This window comes from Labeo rohita, chromosome 10 (genome assembly GCF_022985175.1).
Source record: "Labeo rohita strain BAU-BD-2019 chromosome 10, IGBB_LRoh.1.0, whole genome shotgun sequence".
Classification (NCBI taxonomy): domain Eukaryota; kingdom Metazoa; phylum Chordata; class Actinopteri; order Cypriniformes; family Cyprinidae; genus Labeo; species Labeo rohita.
Window position 1 is genome coordinate 2,126,752 of NC_066878.1, and position 25,239 is coordinate 2,151,990.

Here is a 25,239-nt window from a genome sequence, read left to right on the forward strand (position 1 = left end):
AGGGATCATAAAAAAAATGCATGTTTTTTTTCACATGAAAGACGTTTACATATAGTCCACAAGAGAAAATAATAGTTTATAATTTATAAAAATTAGCTTGTTCAAAAGTTTACATACACTTGATTCTTAATACTGTGTTGTTACCCGAATGATCAACAGTGTTTTTTGTTTAGTGATAGTTGTTCATGAGTCCCTTGTTTGTCCTGAGCACTTAAACTGCCTTCTGTTCTTCAGAAAAATCCTTCAGGTCCCACAAATTCTTTGGTTTTTCAGCATTTTTTGTGTATTTGAACCCTTTCCAACAATGACTATATGATTTTAAGATCCATCTTTTCACACTGAGGACAACTGAGGGACTCATATGCAACTATTACAGAAGGTTAAAATCGTCACTGATGCTTCAGAAGGAAAAATGATGCATTAAGAGCTGGGGGGTGAAAACTATTGAACAGAATTAAGATTTACAATTTTCTTATTTTACCTAAATATATATATATATTTTTTTTTCATTTTCATTTACTGCCCTTTATAAACTACAGAAGATACTTACATGTTTCCCAGAAGACAAAATAAGTTAAATTCACCCTGATCTTCAAATTCCAAAAGTTTTCACCCCCAGCTCTTAATTCAACTTTTTCTTTTGTGGACTACATGTAAACGTCTTTTAATGTGAAATATCTTATTCAGGTCAGTAGTAAATAAAAAAATAACATGCATTTTGTATGATCCCTTTTATTTTGGTAAAATAATTAACATTTTGCAGATGCTGCAAGCTGTATGTAAACCTTTGACTTCAACTGTATTCCTACTACATTGTAATGAATGATTTGAATAGTCTGCTGGTGTGAGATGAGAAAACATGATCATACATTATGCATGTGTGTACTTTTCATGCTATAAATGCTTAAATGTCTCAGATCAAACAGACACAGACCGATTACAAATTGGGCCAGTGCAGATATGAAATTAATATAGATAGATGAAAATCAATTGAATGTTTCACAGTGACTACTGTCACAATGTGTGAAAAATCTAAGAGATTTCTGGACATATCTCTTTTTTAATATATTACACTTATGATTACACTCTGAGGCCTTGTTTTACTCAACTGTGACATTCGTGCTCCTATTAACAAACTGAGGTGTCTTTCTCATTGTTTGGACATTGCTAGTTTGAACTATAATCGTCCATGCAAACTGGACCTCAGCGACACCTAGAATAATGTTCTGTCTCTGTGATGGGGAGGATGTAGAGTGTTATGCATCACGCAGATGGAGAGATGGAGGACAGATGGAAGGATAGAGAGAGAGAGAGTGAGATGGAGGACAGATGGAAGAGGAGGTGAGGTTTAGAGAGTGACTCAGCAGTCAGATTGAACGTTTGATGTGAGGGAACATCACACCCTCACAGTGAGATGAGAAATCCTTCTAACACCCCCCCGCCCCCCCCCCTTTACATTTTAATAAATGTGATTAAACATGCTCGTGCTTGTTCGGAAGCACAAGGCAAGGCAAATGGCTGAATTTTCACCTTCATTTGTTGCATTCTAGACTGTAAGATGTGAAAGGCTCTCTGTTTGAGCTGAGGAGACCCTTAAGGAAAGAAAAACCACAAATGTTAATATTGCAGTATTTTTAAAACAGTATTAGAACAAATGGTAAATTAAAGTTAAATTAGAACAAATGTGGGTTTTGGTTTGAGTCTTGTGCTTCACAGATGTGCCTCATGAGAAAAGCCTTGTAACTGTGCACGTGTATCTTCAGAAGAGATCTCAACAATGTCTTAAACTGTGCTCAGATTTCCCAAGGTATTAAATATGCTTCTTTTTATTTCCCCGAGACCATATATAACACAGTTTGAAGTCTTATCATACGGATGGACTTCCTGGATGCTTCAGATGAGGGATTTGGCCTTTTTCAAAATATTCCAAAATATCTGACATCACAATTCAGCACATTTTATGGCAACAGGAAAATTAGCTGTACTGCTTTGGAATTCGTCATTAGTATTTGATTGTTTTACAATTGTTTCTTGTAGATAAATATCTCAAGAAATATTTTGGGAGTTTACAAGGACATTGTAAAATTATGTACAAGTTTGTGACCACATACTTTACTTAACATGTAATAACATATAATAAATGTTAATTTCTTACCTATTTGGGGTTAATTTAAGCAAGAAATATAGTAATTTATAAACAATAGTTGAGTTAAATGTAACTATCCAGAAGGTTGGGTTAAACATAACCCAACCGCTGGGTCAAAACAACCCAATCACTGAGTTTGTTGTTGTGGTTGTTTTTAACCCAGCATTTTTAGAGTGTAGGATATACACTATCAGTCAAAAGTTTTTGAACAGTACGATTCTTAATGTTATTTAAAGTCTGTTCTGCTCACCAAGCCTACATTAATTTGTTTCAAAATACAGCAAAGCTGTAAAATTTTGAAATAGTTTTACTATTTAAAATACCTGTTTTCTATTTGAATATATTTTAAAATGTAATTTATTCCTGTGATTTCAAAGCTGAATTTTTAGCATCATTACTCTAGTCACATGATCCTTCAGAAATCATTCTAATATTCTGATTTGCTGCTCAGGAAACATTAATTATTATTATGATGTTGAAAACAGCTGAGTAGACTTTTTTTCATTTTTCTTTGATCAAAGTTCATAACAACAGCATTTATCTAAAATAGAAAGTAGACTGAAGTAATGATGATGAACATTCAGCTTTGATCACAGGAATAAATTACATTTTAAAATATATTCAAATAGAAAGCAGTTATTTTAAATAGTAAAATATTTCAAAATGTTACTGTTTTGCTGTACTTTGGATCAAATAAATGCAGGCTTTGTGAGCAGAAGAGACTTCTTTAAAAAAAAAACTAAAAATCTTACTGCTCAACTGGTAGTGTAATAATAAATTAAAATGTATGAATTAGTTTGAAATAGCTTTAAATAGATTTTTTGATGAATTAATAAAATCTATCTATCTATCTATCTATCTATCTATCTATCTATCTATGTATCTATGTATCCATTTAGCTTTAGCCTACCGTATGTGCGTACGGACTTCATTTCCCAGCGCGCATCGCGTCGTGCGATGTTTCCCACAGCTGACAGACAGTGAGCGGAGACTCACAGCAGAACGCGCAGCTCGCACGACGCGCTTCCACAGCGCAGTTGGATTTGGGATTACCTCAAACCACATCTCCCTTGTGGATCCCAGTATAGACCACATCTATTGTCCGCTCGGACAGTCTGATGGCATGCGTCTGTAGTAGTGCATGTGGATTGAATTATTATTTGTAGTTGCACTCATCTCTCCATCCACGGCGTGCCCGATGCAGTGGGATGGATGGTGTTAGAGTGGGGCTGATGATGGTGGAGGAGAGTGATGAACAGAGGGACAGCAGCAGCAGCAGCAGCGGCGGCGGCGGCGGTGGTGGCGCAGCGATGGCCGCGCTACACCAGTGTGAACTGATCCAGAACATGATCGACATCTCCATCTCCAGTTTACAAGGGCTCCGGACCAAATGCGCGGCGTCCAACGATCTCACGCAGCAGGAGATCCGCACTTTAGAGGTAATAACGACGAGAGGGGCCGAAGTGCAGCGTCATGAAAGAGCGGATCCGCTCTCGCTTTATCCGTTTCTTCCTATTTTTGCACTGCAGCTGTTTATTGTGGTGCATTATAGAAGCGCACAGGACTGGGAATGAACTCCTCTTAAGTTGAAGTATTACCATGTTTGCACAAGCTACCGTGGTAGTACATGGATTTTGGACAGTACTGTGATGCTGTATTTAGAAAGGCGCAGGGATGGGACAGTCTTACAAAAATATACCATGGTATTACCAGGAAGAATTTTATTTGGGGGTCTCCAGCAGCAAAAAAGGTACAGGGTAGCATAGTAATACCATGGTTTGTGGTGTAAGCTGCGATGTAAATATCACAGTGCATGACTCTGGTAATCATACAGCACCACAATATCAGTGTACCGTGGTAAAATGGCACAGCCACAGTAATTTCCTCATTAAATGAGCATAAGATTTTTGTCAGTTGTGGCAAATACTGATTTAGCAGCACAGAATCATGGTGCATTTCTGGAAAACATTGAACATTGGCTTATGCATGGAGTTCACAGCACACTAACCCAGTGGGGGGTTTTATTTGACCTGGTTCTGTTGACTAGGTGAAATATTCTTGGCAGTGAGATGCTGCATGAAGCACATCAGCATCCCTGCAGCATCTCCGGACCAGAACCAGTCCTGATATTTTGACAGTAAAGGCCTTCACCGGACCGTCGTCCGGTCTGTGTGATATTTTGCCGATAACGTCTCACCCTAACTTCCACAACATTGGCGGTTAGGTGTCAGTATTGATGTGTGCTCCACCTGGAAAGTGCCCCATTGCTCCACCGGTAGGGGTAATTAATGAGGAATCAATACAGCCGTGGGGCGGATGGTGTGCAAACAGCCCCGGAGGGCCTGTCGTTTGAGTATTGGGTGAAGACGTGACCGCATGGACAAGAATGATTGGTTTGGAGATTTGAGATGTTTGTGGAGATCCTCAGAGGTTTTATGAAGTGTGTTACCTGATCTAAAATGAAATTAATCTTGATTTGAGGTTAAAGGCCTAAGGAGAGTAGTTACATTCACATTCTTCTCATTATGATTAGCCTCTTGATTTTTGCAAGCATATTCAATTAAAAATTATTTTGTCTAAATTAAATAAAACACTATTTTTTTTCTAGAAGTTGAGTCATCACAATATTGTAATGTACACTGTATAAAATAATTTTTCAAAGATTATTGGAGTATGTTTTACAGGTAAGATGTATATAAATTTTGAGACTTGCTTAAGATTGCATTTAGTGCAGTAGTGTTATGAAATTATTTGTGTTTTTAAAGATTTTAAGCTAATCTAAAATAGGGGAAATTAAAAATTAAATATCAAATGTGACCCTGGACCACAAAACCAGTCATAAGGCTCAATTTAAAGGGTCAAATTGAGATTTTTACATCATCTGAAAGCTAAATAAATAAGCTTTCCATTGATATATGGTTTGTCAGGATAGGACAATATGCAACTGTTTGAAAATCTGAAATCTGAGGGTGCAAAAAAATCTAAATACAGAGAAAATCACCTTTAAAGTTGTCCAAACGAAGTTCTAAGCAATGCATATTACTAATCAAAATTGAAGTTTTGATATATTTATGATAGGAAATTTACAAAATATCTTCATGAAACATGATCTTTACTTAATATCCTAATGATTTTTGGCATAAAAGAAAAATCGATCATTTTGACCCCTCCAGTGTTTTTTTGGCTATTGCTACAAATATACCCGTGCTACTTAGGACTGGTTTTGTGGTTCAGGGTCACAAATATTAATGACACAGATAAATAAAAAATCTAATTTGTAAGACATTTCTTTTATCAAAGATTAAAATAAAAATCTGGAACAATTTATTCAAAGAACAGTAAACTGATTCCTTCATTTCTGCTTTCTAGCAAAAATGTAAAAAAAAAAAAAAAAAAAAAAAAAGACAGATATATATTCTACATTCCTATAGAGTAGGCAATTTTTTTCGCCAAAGTTACAATTTTAGAGCAGTTTAATAAAATAACACCAAAATGACTACTTAATTTTTGCTTCCTGCTCTAACAGGAAGTTAAATGATTTACCTGTGTTCCAAATTAGGCACTACTGGGCCTTTAAGTGTACAGGAAACGGTGGAGTCACCACCGGGGAACGCTTGCTCAGCCTGCTTCCTCTTTATGTCTAATATAGCGCTTTCCAACTGCGTCTCCTTCTCTTACAGCATTTCATACATTGTATGAAGTTCTTTCAGTGAATGAAAGGTGGTCAATCACGTTTCAGGTGAGCAATTGAGGTTTCTCAAACGCCTTAAGCGGGTCCTATAATTTTCTGAGCGCTCGGCAGCCAGCATTACCTGTTTAACCCGGCTAAACAGGTTGATGTATTGTGAGCATGCTCTTATGAGCGTCGTTCAGAGGGACAGATGGAGCCCGTCAATACTCGGGCTGTATAACAGGCGCTGGATGCTTGTTAATTCCTGTGCAGAACAACAGATCTGAAGTGGTCACATTCAAACCCTCACCACTTCCCATACACTTCAGTGCAATCAAGAGACGCTTGAACTCGCATTAGATTCTCACTGAAAGCTCTTTATAACATCACTTCATGTCTTTTTTTTAACAGCTCACCACTCTGGCCAGGAGATAATTATTCTCGGTCTCTCCTGCTGAAGTACTGCGTGGTTATGTTTGACCGAATGTTCTCACTCTCTCCCGCATCTGCCATCTTGCCGATCGGCACTTTTTTCCTATTCGTATTTTGCTTTGATTTTGGATTGAAGGATTACACAAGTAGGACGTGTTTCTGGATAAACATTGTTGATATTGGAACAATGTTGCTATCAACCGGTCAGATTTTAGGGTTAGAGTCAGCATGCAACAATGTTCCCAACCACTTTTTATTTCTTTGAGACATATCCATGTTAAATAGGATATGGAGAAAATGTGGGATAGGATTTGATATTATACATTGGGAATCAGTGTTGATATTGTGAACTAATATTATTAAAAAATGTTTTAAAATCCTGAAATGAAAATTAGAAATGTTGCCTTGGTAATTTTTTGTAATTTTAAACTAAACTAAATTAAAAAAAAAAAGATAAAAAGTGAAAATTACAAAAATATAATAATAATAATAATAATAAAAAGTATAAAAATAAAAGCTAATTTAACATTTTTGTAAATGCTATAATAGATTATAATTTGGATCGTGACTAGGGATGCACAGATGTTTCAATTTTCACAGATACATTGAAAATTGTCAATATTAACCTTCTATATTATTTAGTCTAAATAAATGAAAATAAAACTCTAAAAGCTACAAGTGATTTGAACCATCACAGCATTATAATGTACAAATGCAAAATGGATATTAATTTTGAGACTGGCTAAAGATGATTTGTGTTTTAAGTGGGTGATTTTTGTTTTTATATTTTCTGATTAAATTTTTTTTTGTGTGTTTTGTTTTTTCATTATGTGGTTTTGTCACATTTAGTTTTATATAAATAAAAAAATTATTTACAATTTAGGTTTAATTTGTTTTTATTTTAGTTTCATTGTTTTATTTTGACCAGTTTATTTTTATATTTTCAGATTTAATTTTAATTTTATTTTTTGTGTATATATGTATTTCTATATATATATATATGACATTTTAGTTGCAATTTAGGTTTAATTTGTTTTTATTTTAGTTAATTTTTTTAACCTTTTTTTGTAATTAAATATATATATATATATATACACACACACACAATTTAGATTCCATTTATTCTGATTTCAGTTTTAATTTTTCTTTATTTCCAGTGAGTAATTTTAGTGATTAAGTTTTAATTTTATTTCTGCCTTTTCTTATAGCAAAAATGTTTATAATAGTATTAGTTTTATGATGTAGAAAAATGTACATTTTGTTAAATCACATGAAATCGCCTTTACTGATCAAACCAAACCAAATCAGCTTGCACCCTATGGCTTTTCTCAAGATTTGTGAATGTTAGTCCTGCAGCAGTTGTTTCCCCAGCTGCTGTGGGATTGCGTTTGTCTTCCAGAGTGAGACTGGTGTGTCTCCTCACATCTTTTCATTGTGCGGATTTTGATGAACTGTGATGTTTGATTCCGACAGCATGAGATGCCGTCTCAGGAACGCCGTGACCTACTTATATGCAGAGATCTTCAATCTCTCTGTGGATAAACGAGTTTGTTGATGGTTCAAAATAAGAAGAGCTAGCTCGGCTCCAGAGGGTTCCTGTTCTGCGGACTCAAGCGGTCAGCTGTTGAAGCCCTCATCAGTCTGGGCTCCCCCCCGCAGTGATGTTTGAGAGAGTTTTGCAGTGCATTCGTGTCGTGTGCTGTCGTGGCTGTGGCTATATTTAGATGTCTTCCTCCCTACGCGTTTTCAGGGTTGGTTGTTAAATAAGAAAATAATGACGTGAAGAGCATGAGCGAGGGGGGGAGGGGAGAGGGAGGGTGCCAGCCAATCAGCTTGCGTCTGTTTGAGGGCTCCCAGTAGACTGGGAATGGGGAGGGGGGGCGACAGATTCAGCCAAGCAGAGCAGGTAAGAGATGTTCCATCATTACTCGTGGCTGTCTCAGCGCTGAGCTCTTCCCCAGATATTCTCCAGCGCATCCGAGCTGCGTCACTGAGGCCTGATGAGGAGCTGTCATCGTGGCTGGCAGCAATCGTCTAATATGATGTAGACGATTAGATTGGTTAATCAAATAACGCTCTTTGATGGCAAGATCTTCACTATTTTTGGTGTTCGTGATCATGTGTTTACCAAGGAACATTTTTAAACCTCCATCCTCATTTCCTCTAGGTTTAGAGGGTCATAGGTGCAGATCTGACCTTCTGCATGAGTCTGTTGAAAAAGTCAAGACATGCCGCTCCACAGCCATGGATTCTAGTTCTCAGTTACATTATTTTCACAAAGGTGTTTGTTTAGGTGCACATGCGGTTCAGTTGAAACTGCATGCTAACAAGTGTTTAATGCCATCCTTAGTGTTGACTGGCTGCTGTTGGGTGTAGTGTAATATTTAATGGCTATAGAACTTAGTATCAATAACTATAATAATTAATAATTTAATAATAATTTATATAATTGTATAATGTTAATAAATAATAATAATTTAATAAGTATTGTTTTAATAAATGTGTATTAAAAATATAGACTTTATTTATTTATTTAATGACTAGTTACTTTTCACCCACCCAGTAGGTTTCCAACAGGAGGTTTGTTACAATTTTAAAATAAAATACAATAAAATAAAATTTAAAAAATAAAACAAAACTTGTGTAAAATATTCATTTTGTATATTTAATCAAATTTAATATTTTATATTCAGTAAAAGATAATAATAAAATAAAATTTGTGTAAAATATTCAGTATGTAAATGATTTATATATTTATATATATATATAATTAAAATCATGAAACCTGCACAGTTTAACAGCAATTTATTAAAAGTTTAACAAAAATTACATTGTTAAGGCCATCTGAATTGCATTTATTATTTTTTTTCTCAAATTCAGTTTTATTTTGACAACATTTTGTGTTTTCCATTAATTATCTGGATTATATTTTAATAGTTTTAGCAAACTGTAATAATCAAAAGCATCTCAAATAATTGATTTTATGAAAAATGTATTTATTATTTTAACTGTTTTTTTTCTCTGACTGTGTTTTGTATTTACTTTTTTTTGATAAATTTCTGGTAAATAATTTTTCTGGTAAATATTTCTAAAAAAAAATAATGTTTTAATACTAATTTTATTAGTAGTAATAGTAGTCACAATTTCTTCAAGTTAACGTGAACTTTTACTTTGACAGGTTGCTGTGAGGACCTTTAAATTTCTGATTGTATATGATCTGATAATAGATTTTCTCAAAAATTATGTTTATGTGTTCATGTACTCATATATCGAGGCGGCAGAGGCTGAAAACCCTGCAAGCGTCACGCGCTTCAGTATGTGTGTACTGTGCGTCTGTGCCATTCATTCAAACAGAGAGATGCAGAACATACATGATTCACATTTAAATAGTATTTTTATGGCTTAAAATCCACATACACTAGCCAATATCACATTTTGATTTAAGTGTACTGACCTACTTTTGATTTATTCATCCAAAAATTGGCAAATTTCACATACATTCCATGTTATACAGCAAATTCCATTTTTATGACTGGATTCCGCCATTCTCTCTGCATTTTCCGCATTGTGTAAATCATAGGGTCCTAAAGTCTCCATTTTCTGTTTAATTGTATTAAAAAAAATCCCCTGAAAAAGTCAAGTGCTCAAACTTGTGTTTTCTTTGAGCTGCCGGAAGTGGGTGAAATGTTTATTTCTTCTATAATGAATCCCTAATACACTCAATAATACTCCTGTATCTTATGAGATTAATGGGTCGGTGTTGTCAACATGTACTCAGACACACGACCCACATGTGATCTGACACTTTACATGTGTAAACGTCTGTGAAGCAGTGCAGGGATTAGCTGCAGGTTTTTGCAAATCTCTCGTGCGTGTAGTATTGGGGATTGTCTGAGGTCGGCATTAAACTCCTGTGCGTCCTGCAGGAAGTTGAGACCCGTGGGCAACTCGTAAGCAGGGATTGGCGTTAAGCACATTACACCAGGGTGACAGGTGAAATTGCATAGGGAGACATGCTAATCAATGTGGATGAGGCGGTTACCTCACAGCTTGTACCTGTGGCTGCATTGTTTGATGTTTTTCTGCAGATCTGTGACTGTCTGTGGTCTTTGAGCAACTGGGCGTGTTTGTCCTTTGGCTGTCAATCACACCTGCTGACCTCACTGAGGCGTTGTCATGGCAGCCTCGTCCCTGTGTTTACCCTCATCTGCAGTCGGGCAGGTGTGACACCACCCCTCCAAATATCACCAGTGTTGATTACCATAACATTTAAATCACTAAATGATAGATTGTGGTTTATTTTACATGTGAAATAACATTATGCAGAGGTGCTTTTGTCTAAATGCACGTATGTTCGGCTCCATTTTAGTTTGTTCCTAATGTTGTGTTGCTCTCTGAGAACAGGTTGCCCCAGTTATTCCTCAGGAAGATTAAAAACCTAGTCTTTTTAGCATCTAACCTACAAAAAAAACATGTTATCATTGTACAGATGCTATTACCATGATACTTTGATGCACCATTGTATAAATTATTGCTGTTAATTAATTTATTAGTGCTGTCAAAATTAGCAGGTTATTATTCATTTTTCCATCTTAATGGCACAGTTAACACAGGGGCGGGGCTAGGGTTGGCCACCCCACTCACAACTGCTGCTTCTGTCTCTTTTTTCTTGACAAGAAGTGTGTTTATTTAGTCACAAAATGTCTTTTTGACCACATCATATGTAAGGCTTTTTTTTAGATGCACACTCCTAGTCAAACGTGCATGGGAAAGGTACAGATGACGTGGAACAACAGTGAACTGCGGTCAGATAAGATATTGTCAGGCCATATGTCAGTAAAAACTAATTTTCCTGTCCTGTCAGCCGTTACACTGTGCCTGTAGCGTGTGCTCTTCAATTGCACACACAAATGCGACAGCACGCGCTGTGAACTGTATCATTTCCTATTAAAGCGTGAATGAAACTACAAGCATGCGTGTCAGATCCGCGTCACGTTGAGCAGCAGCAGCTCTTAGAATCAATTTCTTAATTGCTGAAGGGCACAGGTACATAATGGGTATATGTGAAGATTGTTTTAAGTTCACTTAAATTAAAAGTTATTATTATTAGTCTAAAATTGATAGCTCTCAGTTATACTGTAATATAGAATGGCTATAGTCAATAGTTAAATATTAGGAAAAATAAGCGTTTGAACCTTCTATAGTAGTCCCTCAGTTGTCCTCAGTGTGAAAAGATGGATCTTAAAATCATACAGTCATTGTTGGAAAGGGTTCAAATACACAAAAATGCTGAAAAAACAAAGAATTTGTGAGACCTCAAGAATTTTTCTGAAGAACAGCAGGCAGTTTAACTGTTCAGGACAAACAAGCGATTCATGAACAATTATCACTAAACAAAAATACACAGATGTGGATCGTTCAGGTAACAACACAGTTTTAAGAATCAAGAGTATGTAAACTTTTGAGCAGGGTAATTTTTATAAATTAAGCTATTATTTTCTCTTGTGGACTATATGTGAACATCTTTTATGTGAAATATCTTATTAAGGTCAGTACTAAATAAAAAAACAACATGCATTTTGGTCAAATAATTAACATTTTGCAGATTCTGCACGGTACAAATGATACTAATTTATATCTACTTATTTGTTTATAATAGTATTTAGTTTTAGAGAAAGACTGTAGTCTATAATCTATATATCTATAACCTATATCTGTAATCTATAATCTCCTCTAGAGTTTCAAAAGGTTCTCAACAATCCATGTTAATGTTTTAAAAAAGTATGTAAATTTAAATCGAATGTTATTAATTAATATTAATGAGAAGTAATATTTTATGATTTGTGATATTTTCTTTTTTATTGTTTTATAGAAATCACAGTATTTCTGAGAATATCTTAGAATAACCAAGACAAAGTTGATAGATAAATAAAAATATAAAAGAAGATGTTTTGAAAAATGTTTAAGGTTTTTGTTTTGTCCTTACGATGACTGGTTGATGCCTTTTTTTCAGTGGAACACAAACTGAAGAACTGTTTTTGACCATACAATGAAAGTCGATGGGGTCCAAAACAACACTGTTTGGACAAAAACAGTTCTTCAAATGATCTAGTTTTTTGTTCCACTCGAGAGGCTGGAAATTACGTGAGAGTGAGTAAATGATGACAGAAAACCTAAAACCTCTAAACCATGAAAGAGCAACTTCTGAGCAATACATATCCGAAAATGTTGTCACTGTAGGAACATTTTTAGCTTCAGTAAGCTAAAAATATGATTATGTTATACGCATGATACAGCAAACTCCGAACAAGCTGATGATTCAACAAATTTCTGAGAATGTGGTGAATGCAGATTCGTAGATTATGACTAGATGAGTGTGCCATGCTGTGTAGAGATGTCTAGTTTTCACCATGTTTTTGTGTCTGTGGGAAAATCCCACTCTGAAAAAAAGCGTTACTGACGACCCAGGAGTGTAGTTGCTAGGAAACCTGACGTCACACTTTCACCAGTGTATTGTTATCAGTGATGAGTGTGTATGTGTGTGTGTTCAGAGACAGCGGCACAGGCTCAGGACCTGGTCCGGTCATCAGCAGGTTGGAACAGTACCTTCCAAAAACATTTAATCTGGATCACGCATACGTGAGAAATTAAATTGAAGAGAATAAAACACAGAGAGATTTTATCCTGCTAGATTTTAGTGAAATAGATTCAGTACAGAGAGCTCTGTGATACCTGTAGCTGTTAGCATTCCCATTCATCTCAATAGCAGTTGCACAACTTGAAATCTGCTATCAGAAATAACACCGCCCACATAAATGAAGTGTTTAGCTTTGTATGAATCTCCTGTGTTAAGATGAGAGAAGTTGAGATGGTGGGCTTTGTTGTTTGGTCTGAGAAAAATAGGCTGTTGGTGTGTCTCTGCAGGCTTTAAGCCACTGCGGCCTTAACTTTCACACCAACAGCGAAGAATCATCCTGTTCATCTCCGTCTAGCTTTGGCCAAGCCCCAAAATCAATGTTCACAGAGACGAACCGACAAAAGAACATGAAAGTGGGTGTTTCTCTGCTTTCCTCAGAGCTGCGAGACTAGAAAACCAGGAATCATGCCAGTGCTGTGACCGTTATGGTGGACACCACGTTTAGTTCCAGAATCGTGACGTTCTAATGAGCACATGTTCAGAAATTAGTCGTGGACAGAAATGAAAATTTGATCTTTATCTGCTTACCCCCAGGGCATCCAAGATGTATTTGACTTTGTTTCTTCAGTAGAACACAAACGAAGATTTTTAACTCAAACCGTTGCAGTCTGTCAATCATATAATGGCAGTCAATGGGATCCATAGCTTTGAGAGTCAAAAAAAACATACACAGACAAAACCAAATTAAACCCTGCGGCTCATGGCGATACATTGAGGTGTTAAGACACGAAACAATCAGTCTGTCCAAGAAACTGAACAGTATTTATATTATTTTGTACCTCTGATCTACCGATTTTCATTTTTGGGTGAGCTATCCTTTAAAGGTCCACTTCCCAAACAACAATTTACAAATAATGTACTCACCCTCTTGTCATCCAAGGTTCATGTCTTTTTTTCTGCAGTCGTAAAGAAATAATGTTTTTTGAGGAAAACATTTTAGGATTTTTCTTCATATAATGGATTGATATGGTGCCCTGAGTTTGAACTCCAAAAATACAGTTTATGTGGCTTCAAACGATCCCAAATGCGGTTGTAAATGATCCCAGCCGAGGAAGAAGGGTCTTATCTAGCAAAACAATTGGTTATTTTCATAAAATAATAAAATTTATATACTTTTTAATCTCAAACGCTCATCTGGTCTTACTCTCCCTGAACTCTGTGTATTCTAGCTCATGACAGTTAGGGTATGTCGAAAAACTCAGACTGTGTTTTCTCCCTCAACTTCAAAATCATCCTATATCACTGTTTTACCTTTTTTGTGTTTGATCTTCTTTGCATGTACACTTTGCAAAGACTTCTGCAGTGATGTAGGATGATTTTGAAATGATTTTCGACATACCCTAACTGTCTTGAGCTAGAATACAAATTGTTTTTTTAATGAAAATAACCGATTGTTTCGCTAGATAAGACCCTTCTACTTCTGCTGGGATCGTTTGAAGCCGCATTTAAACTGCATTTTGGAAGTTCAAAATCGGGGCACCATATCAGTCCGTTATATGGAGAAAAATCCTGAAATGTTTTCCTCAAAAAAACAAAATTTCTTTACGACTGAAGAAAGAAAGACATGAACATCTTGGATGACAAGGGGGTGAGTACATTATCAGTAAACTGTTGTTCTGGAAGTGGACTACTTCTTTAAGGTTGAACCATTGATGGACTATTTTATCGATGTCCTTACTACCTTTTTGGGCCTTGAATGTCTTAGTTGCATTACTGTTTATGCAAGGTCCGAAAGTTCTCGGATTTCATCAAAAATATCTTAATTTGTGTTCCAAAGATGAACGAAGGTCTTGGGTTTGGAACAACATGAGGGTGAGTAATTAATGACAGAATTTTCATTTTAGGGTGAACTATTACTTTAATGCTAGTTGTATGTACTGGTAGGCCCAATATCTGCATTTATAAACTGTATAGCACCTTGATAATGGCTATAAAATAGAGCTCTTTAGCTTATTCAAATGGTTCAGGCTTGTTCAGTGTGCGGTATGTGAGCATCAGATGAGACCTTGTGCTGTTAAACAGCTTTTTTTGTTAATGCTGAAATCTGAGCGCTGTTAAAAACTCAGACCTCAAGCACTTGACACAAATTTTCATATTGACTGCGATGGTTAAAAGCTTTTGAATGGCAGTTGAGCTTTATTGAGTGGAGTGCTTACTGTCCTCGGTGTAATTAGCATTTAGCTGTTAGCAACGGCGCTTTAATTGCTTGTTTATCGCCTCTGACCTCCCACAAGGTGCTTTCGGTTCCCTGTCCTCCCACGCGTGTGACCCCTGACCCGGGCTGGTGTTTGTTCTGCCGTCTGCTACGAGATGCTCGCCTGCAGTGCGCGGGTCCTTTGTTGGCTTCTGCCGCGACAGAGTACTCAAGGTCTTTTTCTTTTTTACTGAAATATGTGTGTGCCAGTTTGTGCACAAAAGAGAGAGCGTTTGTAAGCTGATGGCTCTTGAGAGGTTGTCATTGAAGCTCTGATTCACCTGTTGAGGTACTGGTTTCTCTCAGGGCCGTGTGTGCGTGTACGTAATGGAGATAAAGACTGAGAACTTTCAGACAGAAATTCCCCAGTGCAAAGATCTGATCATTGCATTAACGCAAAGGCCTTCAAGCTAAGCTCAAATTGAGTGCAGTTTGAGAATGTAAGTTTGGATGTTGAGTACTTTGGAATTAGTTTTTGGGATCAGTTTGATAATATGGGGCTCATTTTAAAGGAGAAGTCCACTTCCAGAACAACAATTCACAAATAATTTACTCACCCCCCCAATCCAAGATGTCTTTCTGTCTTCAGTAAAATAAATGATGGTTTTTGAGGAAAGCATTTCAGGATTTTTCTTCATATAATGGACTTGATTGGCCCCCCGATTTTGAACTTCCAAAATGTAGTTTAAATGCAGCTTCAAAAGGCTATAAACGATCCCAGCCGAGGAAGAAGTGAAACGATCAGTCCTTTTTTTGTTCTTAAAATAAAAATTTGTATAATTTTTAAGCACAAAAGCTCGTGTAGCACAGGTTCTGGGATGCATGTTCACGTACTATTGAATCATGTTGAAAGGTCACGCCGAACGTAGGCGGAACTACAGACCCGGTGTTTACAAAGCGAATGTGCAAAGACTAAGAAAGTGCAAGTAAGTCAAACGCTGTTTACAGACAAAAAGGTACAATGATGTCGGACGATTCTGAAGTTGTAGGAGAAAATAAGATGGAGTTTTTCACCATACTCTACTTTTTTTTTAGCTGGAGTACACAGACGGTGAACTTACATCGGATCCGAAGTTCGGATCATTTTACAGACTCGGACCTTTGAGTCTCATTCAGCAAAATGAACAAACCTTTTTTCAAGTCATTTCATTCATTTCGCTTCATTTTAGCAAAATATAATTAAAATGTTATGTGTTACTTCCCCAACACAAACGTTGATTACAAAATTCGGTAGTGCTGTATGTCGTTTCAGGGTTGGCATCATCTGAAGTCCTCTAAGGGGTTGGCATCATCTCTTCTTAAGTGTTCTGGATCCAGACTGAAGCTTGTGAATTCCTAGTTACCACGGGATGTCAATCCCATGGCAGAAACAGAGAACAAATAGGAACATAATTAGCGTAGCTGCTGTTCAAACCAAGCAAAGAAAGATTTGTTCAACCAGAGCTAAAGAATAATAATGTGCATTTGATCAGATATAACTGCAGTAAAAGTTTATGAGATGCATTATTTAAATGCTTGGCTAAAAAGATGTGTCTTTAATCTAGATTTGAACAGAGAGAGTGTGTCTGAACCCTGAATGTTATCAGAAAGGTTATTCCAGAGTTTGGGAGCCAAATGCGAAAAAGCTCTACCTCCTTTAGTGGACTTTGCTATCCTAGGAACTACCAAAAGTCCAGCTTTGTGACCTTAGGGAACGTAATGGATTGTAGCATGATAGAAGACTAGTTAGGTACACAGGAGCTAAACCATTAAGGGCCCTATAGGTAAGAAGTAATATTTTTGTAGCTGATCCGGAACCGAATAGGTAGCCAGTGCAGAGACTTTAAAATTGGGGTAATATGATCATATTTTCTTGACCTGGTAAGGACTCTAGTAGCTGCATTTTGGACTGTATGTAGCTTGTTTATTGAAGATGCAGGACAACCACCTAGCAGTGCATTACAATAGTCCAGTCTAGAGGCCATGAATGCATGAACTAGCTTTTCTGCGTCAGAAACAGGTAACGTTTCGTAGCTTGGCAGTGTTTCTAAGATGGAAGAATGCTGTTTTTGTAACATGAGAAATATGATTTTCAAAAGACAAGTTGCAGTCTAACACCCAGACTTTTGACTGTAGTGGAAGTAACTGTACATCTGTCTAGTTGTAGATTGTAAGCCTGTTGTAAGATTCTGTGTACTGTTTTTTTGGTCCAATAAGTAATATCTCTGTCTTATCTGTCTGAATTTAATAGGAGAAAATTATTGGTCATCCAATCTTTTACATTTTTAACACACTCTGTTAACTTCGATAATTTAGAAGTTTCATCTGGTCATGTTAAGATATATAGTTGAGTATCATCAGCAAAACAATGGAAACTAATTCCGTATTTTCTAATAATATTACCAAGAGGCGGCTTTTATATTGAAAATAGCAGAGGACCTAGGACAGATCCTTGTGGCACTCCATACTTTACTGGTGATAACTGAGACGACTTCCCGTTTAAATAAAGCAAGTGGTAGTGATCGGACAGGTAGGATCTAAACCATCTTAAAGCCTGCACTTGGATACCTGCATAGATTTGTCTAAGTTTGAGTGTATTGAGATCAGTGAGTGAGAGTTGGGGCCTGCAGGGATCGGAATGTATATAGTGATCATTTCACATATATAAGTGTCAGATTAAAAATATATTCTAAAAAAATCAGTCAGTTTGAACATGCACGCAAGTATATAAACATCAGTTTATGTATTCTGTGTATATGTTGGTGTGTCTGTTAATGATGATAGAGGGATAAAGTGTGTCTGGCCACTGCTGTTTAACGCATGTATAAGCGTGCTGTTCTCATTAAAGCAGTGATTGCAGGCGGCAGCAGTGGGATGGGGGGCAGCGGAGGGGGAAGTGTGAAAGGATGACTCGTTTTATGGCCGTCGGCCTCATGGTAACGGGCCTCTGTGCGTCAGTGAGCCGCTGACCTGAACTGTCACAGCAGGTGAGCCCTCCTCTCACCCTACCCCCTCGTTCTCTCTCTCTCTCTGTCCCACTATTTCCCCCCTTCTCTTCTTTCTGTCTCACAGCGTCATCAGCGCTTCTGTTCTGCTGAGGTGTCCGTGCGGCCTGTCCAGGAAGCTGGATATAGACAGAACAAGGGAATAGGTGTGGTTTTTTGAGTGTATTGGTGAATTTGAGGTGGGTCAGCATTCTGCACCGAGCTGGAAAATTCCTCCTGCGTAAGCCAGCGCAGTTTGTTTGTGAAAGATTTGGGAGTGTGTTTATTATCAAGAACAGGCCAGAATGAGGGAAAACCATGTAGCCCGGCGTACGGTGGCGTGCGCAGCTGGAAGCAGACGGCGATGGCCGCGTTCGTCGAGACGGACTGCCGTCTTAGCCTCCGTGTGAACTCTGCGTCTCGTGGAGCTGTGATGTCAGAACGCTTCCACCGTCAGCGCAGTGTTCCGATGACACTCGGTTGCCATGCCAGCAGTGCAGTCGCCCCCATGAGGAGGGCTGCAGCTCCCTTCCATATAATAACAGTTATTTATAGCTGACAGCCCTGTTTGCTGAAGGGGAGCACAAAAAAGAGAGAGGGAGAGAAAATCCAGTCAGATTTCAAACTGCGTGTGCTCTGATGCTGTGTTATTTATCAGACTTGCAGGTGCTGTGATTTAATGGCGACTGATGCTGAAATCTGGCTGATGAGAGACACTGCAGTAATGCAAAGCTTTGGATCGCTGCTGATTTCGTATTTGTGACTGATTGATTTACATACTGGAACGGCACTGCCATTTTAAATTTTTTCTTTTCTTTTTTTTTTTAATAAATAAACTGTTTTGCACTATAAATAAACATTTTTTGCACTGTACAAAATCTATACTTATACAATAATACACACACACACACATATATATATATATATATATATATATATATACACGTGTGTGTGTGTGTGTGTGTGTGTGTGTGTTATTGTATAAATTTTGTGCAAAAAATGAAAACATTAAAAAAAAATTATATATATACGTATACACACACACACAAAATACAATTCATATATGCCTTTATTTCACATATATATACTTTTAATATATATACACACAAACAAAAAAAAATACAATTTAAATGTGTTCATTTAACACACACACACACATATATATATAGACTGGTTTTGTGGTCCAGGGTCACAAATGAGGAAAAAGGGTTATAAATCAATAATAAAATAGTCTTTTAATAACATGTTATAGAAAAACATTTTTGACAGATAAGATTTGGTTTTGTTAAGTATTAACCTTTACAATTCCTTGAGATTTTACACTTAATGTATGTCATTGCAGCCTGCAATTTAATCTAAATTGCACTCATTATATTCGCATGTCTTGGTGTCTTTTGTGACGTCCATCATGTTAATGTAACAGGTTTATGTCTTCAAAGTTAAATTGTCCTTTGGTTGTATGTGAAACCCGCAGAGGCAATAAAGGCCTCTTTCAGACCCCGCCCACCCTCTGACGGCCCCTCCCTCATCTGGTTTGTGCTCTGCTGCCCCCTGCAGGTCAAGCTCATGAAGTACATCTGTAAACAGCTGCAGTGTAAGCAGAAGGTGCCAGACACAGAAAGGCCGTCGGCCCTGAACAGCTACCCACGGCTGGAGGACTGGTTACGCACCATCAACGTCAGACCTGCGCTCCTAGAGGTAATGTGTGTTTGTGTGTGTTTTTTTTTGGAAGGGAGGAAATAATTAATCTTTTGAGCTAAATTTGCATCAGGTGTTTTTTAATGGCAGCAAATATTCAGGACTTTTAGTTTAAGGTGAATCTCACAGAGCCGATTAGTCCGGATCATATTTCACACCAAAATAATGTTTTGTGTAAAGAAAAAAGTATATATATATATATATATATATATATGGGTCATTGACGTATAAGGATTTTCAACAGGCCAATTTTAAAATACGAAAAATCTGTTCAATATATAATAATTGTTCAAACATTAAGAATGTTGTGTACACACAAATTCATATTAAAAATTAAGTGATTTAAGTGTTTTTTTCATCTCGATGAATTGGCCATAGCCTTAAAAAATGTCATGTGGTGCGACCATGATTTGTATTGAAATTAATTCATCAACATAACATTTTTTTTAGATGTTCTCAGTAATTAAAGTATTTGCATTTATTTTGAGTTTTTGTAAATGATCTCATATTTTTGTTTTATAATTCCAGAGTTGCCTTCTTTAATGTAGTTAACAGACTTATTTCCTGTAGTTTTTCTGTAAATTGCATAAAACTGATAAAAATGTTTTAAAAGTACTGTTCACTTAAGTATGCTTTATAATTAGATATTTTATTTTTATTTTAATACAGTTATTCCTATTATTACCACATGATGAGTGGTCGCTCCAAATGACGCAAAGACCTTATATCATTAAAAATCTATTTAAATGTTTCATGTGCTGCTTGAACTGGCACTACAGTGGTAATGTATCTGTCAGGACACACTAAAGAGTCACAAAACAATATTTGTTGCTTGAATTTCTTTAAAAAATGACAAAATGTGTACACGTACACTTTGTTTAATACCAAAAGTAACCAGTTCTGTCTTGTATGTTGGTGCGTTGTCACTGTTTGCTCCATTTTTTTTTAGTGCATGAGAACATGATGTGTGGCATAAAAGTGCCACTTACTTATATATTACATATTACAACAAAAGATCATAACCAGGTGTCCAAATGAGGGTATATGAGGGTCATTGACGTATAAGGATTTTCAACAGGCAAATGTTAAAATACAAAAAATAATATCTGTAATTGTTCAAACATTGAAAATTAAGTGACTTTTGTGTTTTTCATTTCGATGAATTGGCCATAGCCATAAAAAATGTCATGTGGTGCGACCATGATTTATATTGAAATTAATTCATTTCCTTAACATGCTTAACATTTTTTTATAGATGTTCTCAGTAATTGAAGTGTTTAGAAACAAAGTAGTTAATGATATCATATTTTGGTTTTATAATTTCATATTTTTGTTTTATAACCAAAAGTAACCAGCTCTGTCTTGTATGTCGATGCGTTGCCAGTGTTTGCTCCATTTTTCACTGTATGAGAACATGATGTGTGGCATGAAAGTGCCACTTCCTTGTATATATTACATAATACAAAAACTAGGTGTCTAAATAAACAGTGTCAGATCATCCTGTAGAAATGTGTGAGGCTAAACTCGAATATTCACTAACTAAAACATAGTATTGAGTGTTCATTTAAGTGTGTGTGAGCTAGGATATGTTTTTTGTGTGTGTTTTATGCTTTGTAGTTCAATATCCTTGAGTAAAGCTGAGGAATTAGAAAATCTGCTGTGTTTTGGCAGTTCGGCCACAGCCACATTCCCAGCAGACCTGAGATACACCAACTCTAATTACCCAACATGCTGAGTCAGCCTCTCTCTCCCTCTGTCTCTCTCTCTCTGACACTGCTGTACTCCTACATTACATAGCATCCATTCTTACAGACAGCAGTGGACCTTCCTTATTTAATACACTCATCTAGATCAGTTGCATATGCGTGGTATGATACTGTCCTGTATGTCACAGACATGTCAACAGGCCAGATGCTGGAGGATTTTCCTGTTTTCACATCATACTAAAATAAACAAGAAAGTTTCTGGAACATCTGCCAGTGCCTAGTACAGCATCAATATCACAACTAATGTCAGTTCTGGTTCTTGTTTTTTTATTTTAGAATTACTTTTCTCACTCTTCTCCACATCATATCCTGTGCTCTCGATTATGAAAGGCATTAAACATGTCATAAAACCCAAAAAAGAAATCATTTTGTGAGATGTATTTACAAAATGATTGTGTGAGTAGTTTTGGAATAATATGATATTAATATCAGTACATTGTCACAAGCTACGCACTACAAACCAATCACCATAGGCTTGTAATTAGGGAATCAGATTAATTCGCTTAAGAGGTCATGTGTCCTGGGAATTTGAAGAGCTTTATTAACCAAAGAATGCACTGATTAAGCTGAGTGTGTCCTGTCGTATGTGACCTTAAATCACGTGAATAACCCTCTAACTGACAGTTAAGGACATGTCAACATCTTGCTGATGTCTGAGTGCTTCCTTATTATTTAAGAAGTGTGTGTCAGAATAGACACACAGGCTAAAAACAGACAAGATAATTACTATACAAAGGTTTGGGGTCTGTATGATTTTTTTTATTGTCTTTGAAGTCGCTCATGCTCACCAAAGCTGCATTTATTTGAGTAAATATATGGTAAAAACAGTAATAATGTGAAATATTATTACATTTTAAAATAACTGTTTTTTAGTTTAACATCTTTTAAAATGTAATTTATTCCTGTGATCCTTCAGAAATCATTCTAATATGCTGATTTAGTGCTTCAGAAACATTTATTATAATCGATGTTGAAAACACTTGTGCTGCTTAATATTTCTGTGGAAACTGATACATTTTTCAGGACTCTTTGATGCATAGAAAGATCAAAATAACAGCATTTATTTGAAATAGAATTTTTTTAACATTATACATGTCTTTACTGACACTTTTGATCATTTTTAGTGCATCCTTGTTAAATAAAATAATTAATGTCTTTTAAGGCGAGACACATCAGGTGAATAGGGTAAAAATATTAACTAATAGTTGATGCCTTACTTACCCAGTTGTTTGATTGCATTGATAATTGCAAACATTTTTTGTATTAGAAGTTTTCCAAAATGTTAGGTTTAAATATGCAAACGAGGCATTATTTAATTAAATATGCGCTAACATACAATTGCATACAATTCTAGTACAAAAATCTAAACAGTGGATGAAGTCAGTTTCAAAATTCATATTCGAGTCAAATGTTTTTACAGAGGGAACTTTGGGTGTCATTTTTGTCACTCCATAATTCAGGAAAAACTTAAATAGATAAAGTGCTATAAAAGCAACACTTCACAGTGTCTTTTGGATGTTTTCTTTCCACATGTTTGAAAAAAAAACAAATTTTTGAATTTTAGACTTTAGAATTAAGTTAATCCGCAAAAAAATGATAAAAAATGCTTTTAGAATTATTTATCAAAATGTAACATTTCTGATGATGTAACCAATCAAATCTTGATGGATAAAATCAAATCTATATTGTTTCCTACACGTTTTTCAGTTTCACATTAGAGAAGCAATTTTAAAAATTATAAATTACACTTATTATCATTCTCTCTCTCTGGCTCTAACCAGGCAGTGAACGTGAAGCTGTCATTGGATGCTCTGCTGCAGATGCCTGGCAGTCAGGTGAAGGAAACCATGAGAAGGCTGGGCTCCAGTTCAGAGGACTGCACCAGGCTGTGTGCTGCCCTCAACTGTTTAAAGAGTGCCTCAGAGTCTGGTGGGTGCACTTTTAATTCACTCACTTAAAGGGATAGTTGACCCAAAAATGAACATTTTTGTCATTGATTACTCACCCTCATGTAAGACTGTAAGACTATTGTTCATCTTTGGAACACAAGTTAAGATATTTTTGATGAAATCTGAGAGCTTTCTGACCCTGCATAGACTGCAACACAACTAACACATTTAAGGCCCAGAAAGGTTGTAAGGACATTGTTAAAACATTCCAGAATTTTCATTTTTGGGTGAACTATTCCTATCTCAGTACTATGTTTTTAACAAATCAACTATGATTTTATGACCTTCAGGGGAGTTTAAAGAGGATAGCGGTTGTTGGTTCTCTGAGCCTATGAGGCGGGATAGTGGTGGCTTGACTCCAGTGGACCAGATTCCGTTACTAGGAGGTTCCATGCGCCCCCACAGCCCTTCCCCTCTGGCCCGGCCCATGACCACGCCCTCCACCCCTTCCACACCCCTCACTACCTGCCCGTACCCTCGCTACATCCTGTCGCCTGGCGAGGCTCACATTTACCACGGTTACGCAGAGAGTCTGACCGACCCCAGCCCGTATTACACCTCCCGTCCCGTCAGACTCCACGGACACACCTCGACTCCGCCCATAACCCCGCCCTCCCGGAGGAGACACCGCCTCAAGCCTCCCTGCACACCTCCTCCACCGTCTCGCAAAGTTCTGCATCTTCTCCCCAACATCACGCTGACCCGCAGCAAGAGTCACGAGAGTCAGCTCGGCCACCGCATCGAAGATACGCCCACTAACAAGTAGGTCATGAGGAAAGAACCACAAACACTGATGTGCTACGTAAGTACACTCTTAAAAATGAAGGTTCCAAAAGGGTGTTTTTGCAGTGATGCCTTAGAAGAACCATTTTTGGTTCCCCAAAGAACCTTTCAGTAAACAGTTCTTAAAAGAACAATTTTGAAGGACATTTTAAAGATCTATAAAGAACCTTTTCTGCATTTGAAAGGTTCCATGGATGTTCAGGGTTCTTTATGGTACTATCAATGCCAATAAAGAACCTTTATTTTTAAGAGTGTAGGGACATCATAAAGTAGTTTGTAAAAGCATTTAACCCTTTAAAGCCTACTTTATGTGCATTGTATTTCATACCTGCATTACGATTTTTCTAAAAGTTTATTAAATTTCCATTTTTAATATGTCAGGTTTTATAGGGTTAAATTACTTGAATTATCCACAGAGTAATTGACTGTGTTTTCATAAGTCATGCCTGCATCTATGCAGTGACTAATTGCAATCTGTGATGATGTCAAGACCAATAACGCCAGCAATGTGACCACAGCATAACGACACTCTACTTGCCGGCTGTTTCATGACATTTTTCTTGCTGTTTGCTCGATATGGACTTTTCAACAGCTGATTATGATATTTAGAGTCCAATATATTAGTCAAAAGTTTGGACACACTTGACTAAAATGTGCCTAATGATTTAAAAACCTTTTGATCTGAACACTTACTCTTAAAAAAGTTATAAATCATTTTAAAAATAAATTAACTTATGCCTACATATGAGTTCCTTTGTAATATAGGAATTATATTAATTGTATTAAATGATTGAGTTGGACTACATAGTGATGAAAAGCAGCCAACAGGTGTTCAGCATCAATTTCTAAACAATATATCATGTTGTTATTTCAGTTCATTTTATTATTTTATTTACTAGGAGAGAGAATAATATAATAAAATTATATATATATATATATAT

General features: G+C 36.5%; 1 protein-coding gene across 2 annotated transcripts in view; it reads left to right on the forward strand.

The window, feature by feature from the left end:
• The first annotated feature begins 3,130 nt into the window (after positions 1-3,130).
• ksr1a (kinase suppressor of ras 1a) overlaps positions 3,131-25,239 on the forward strand; it is a 32,178-nt gene continuing 10,069 nt past the window's right edge. For both annotated transcript variants that reach the window (XM_051121244.1, XM_051121245.1), the window contains exons 1-4: positions 3,131-3,585; positions 19,660-19,800; positions 23,348-23,495; positions 23,806-24,277. In XM_051121244.1, coding sequence (XP_050977201.1) covers positions 3,355-3,585; positions 19,660-19,800; positions 23,348-23,495; positions 23,806-24,277 — 992 coding nt within the window. In that variant the 5' untranslated portion in view covers positions 3,131-3,354. The remainder of the gene's footprint in view (positions 3,586-19,659; positions 19,801-23,347; positions 23,496-23,805; positions 24,278-25,239) is intronic.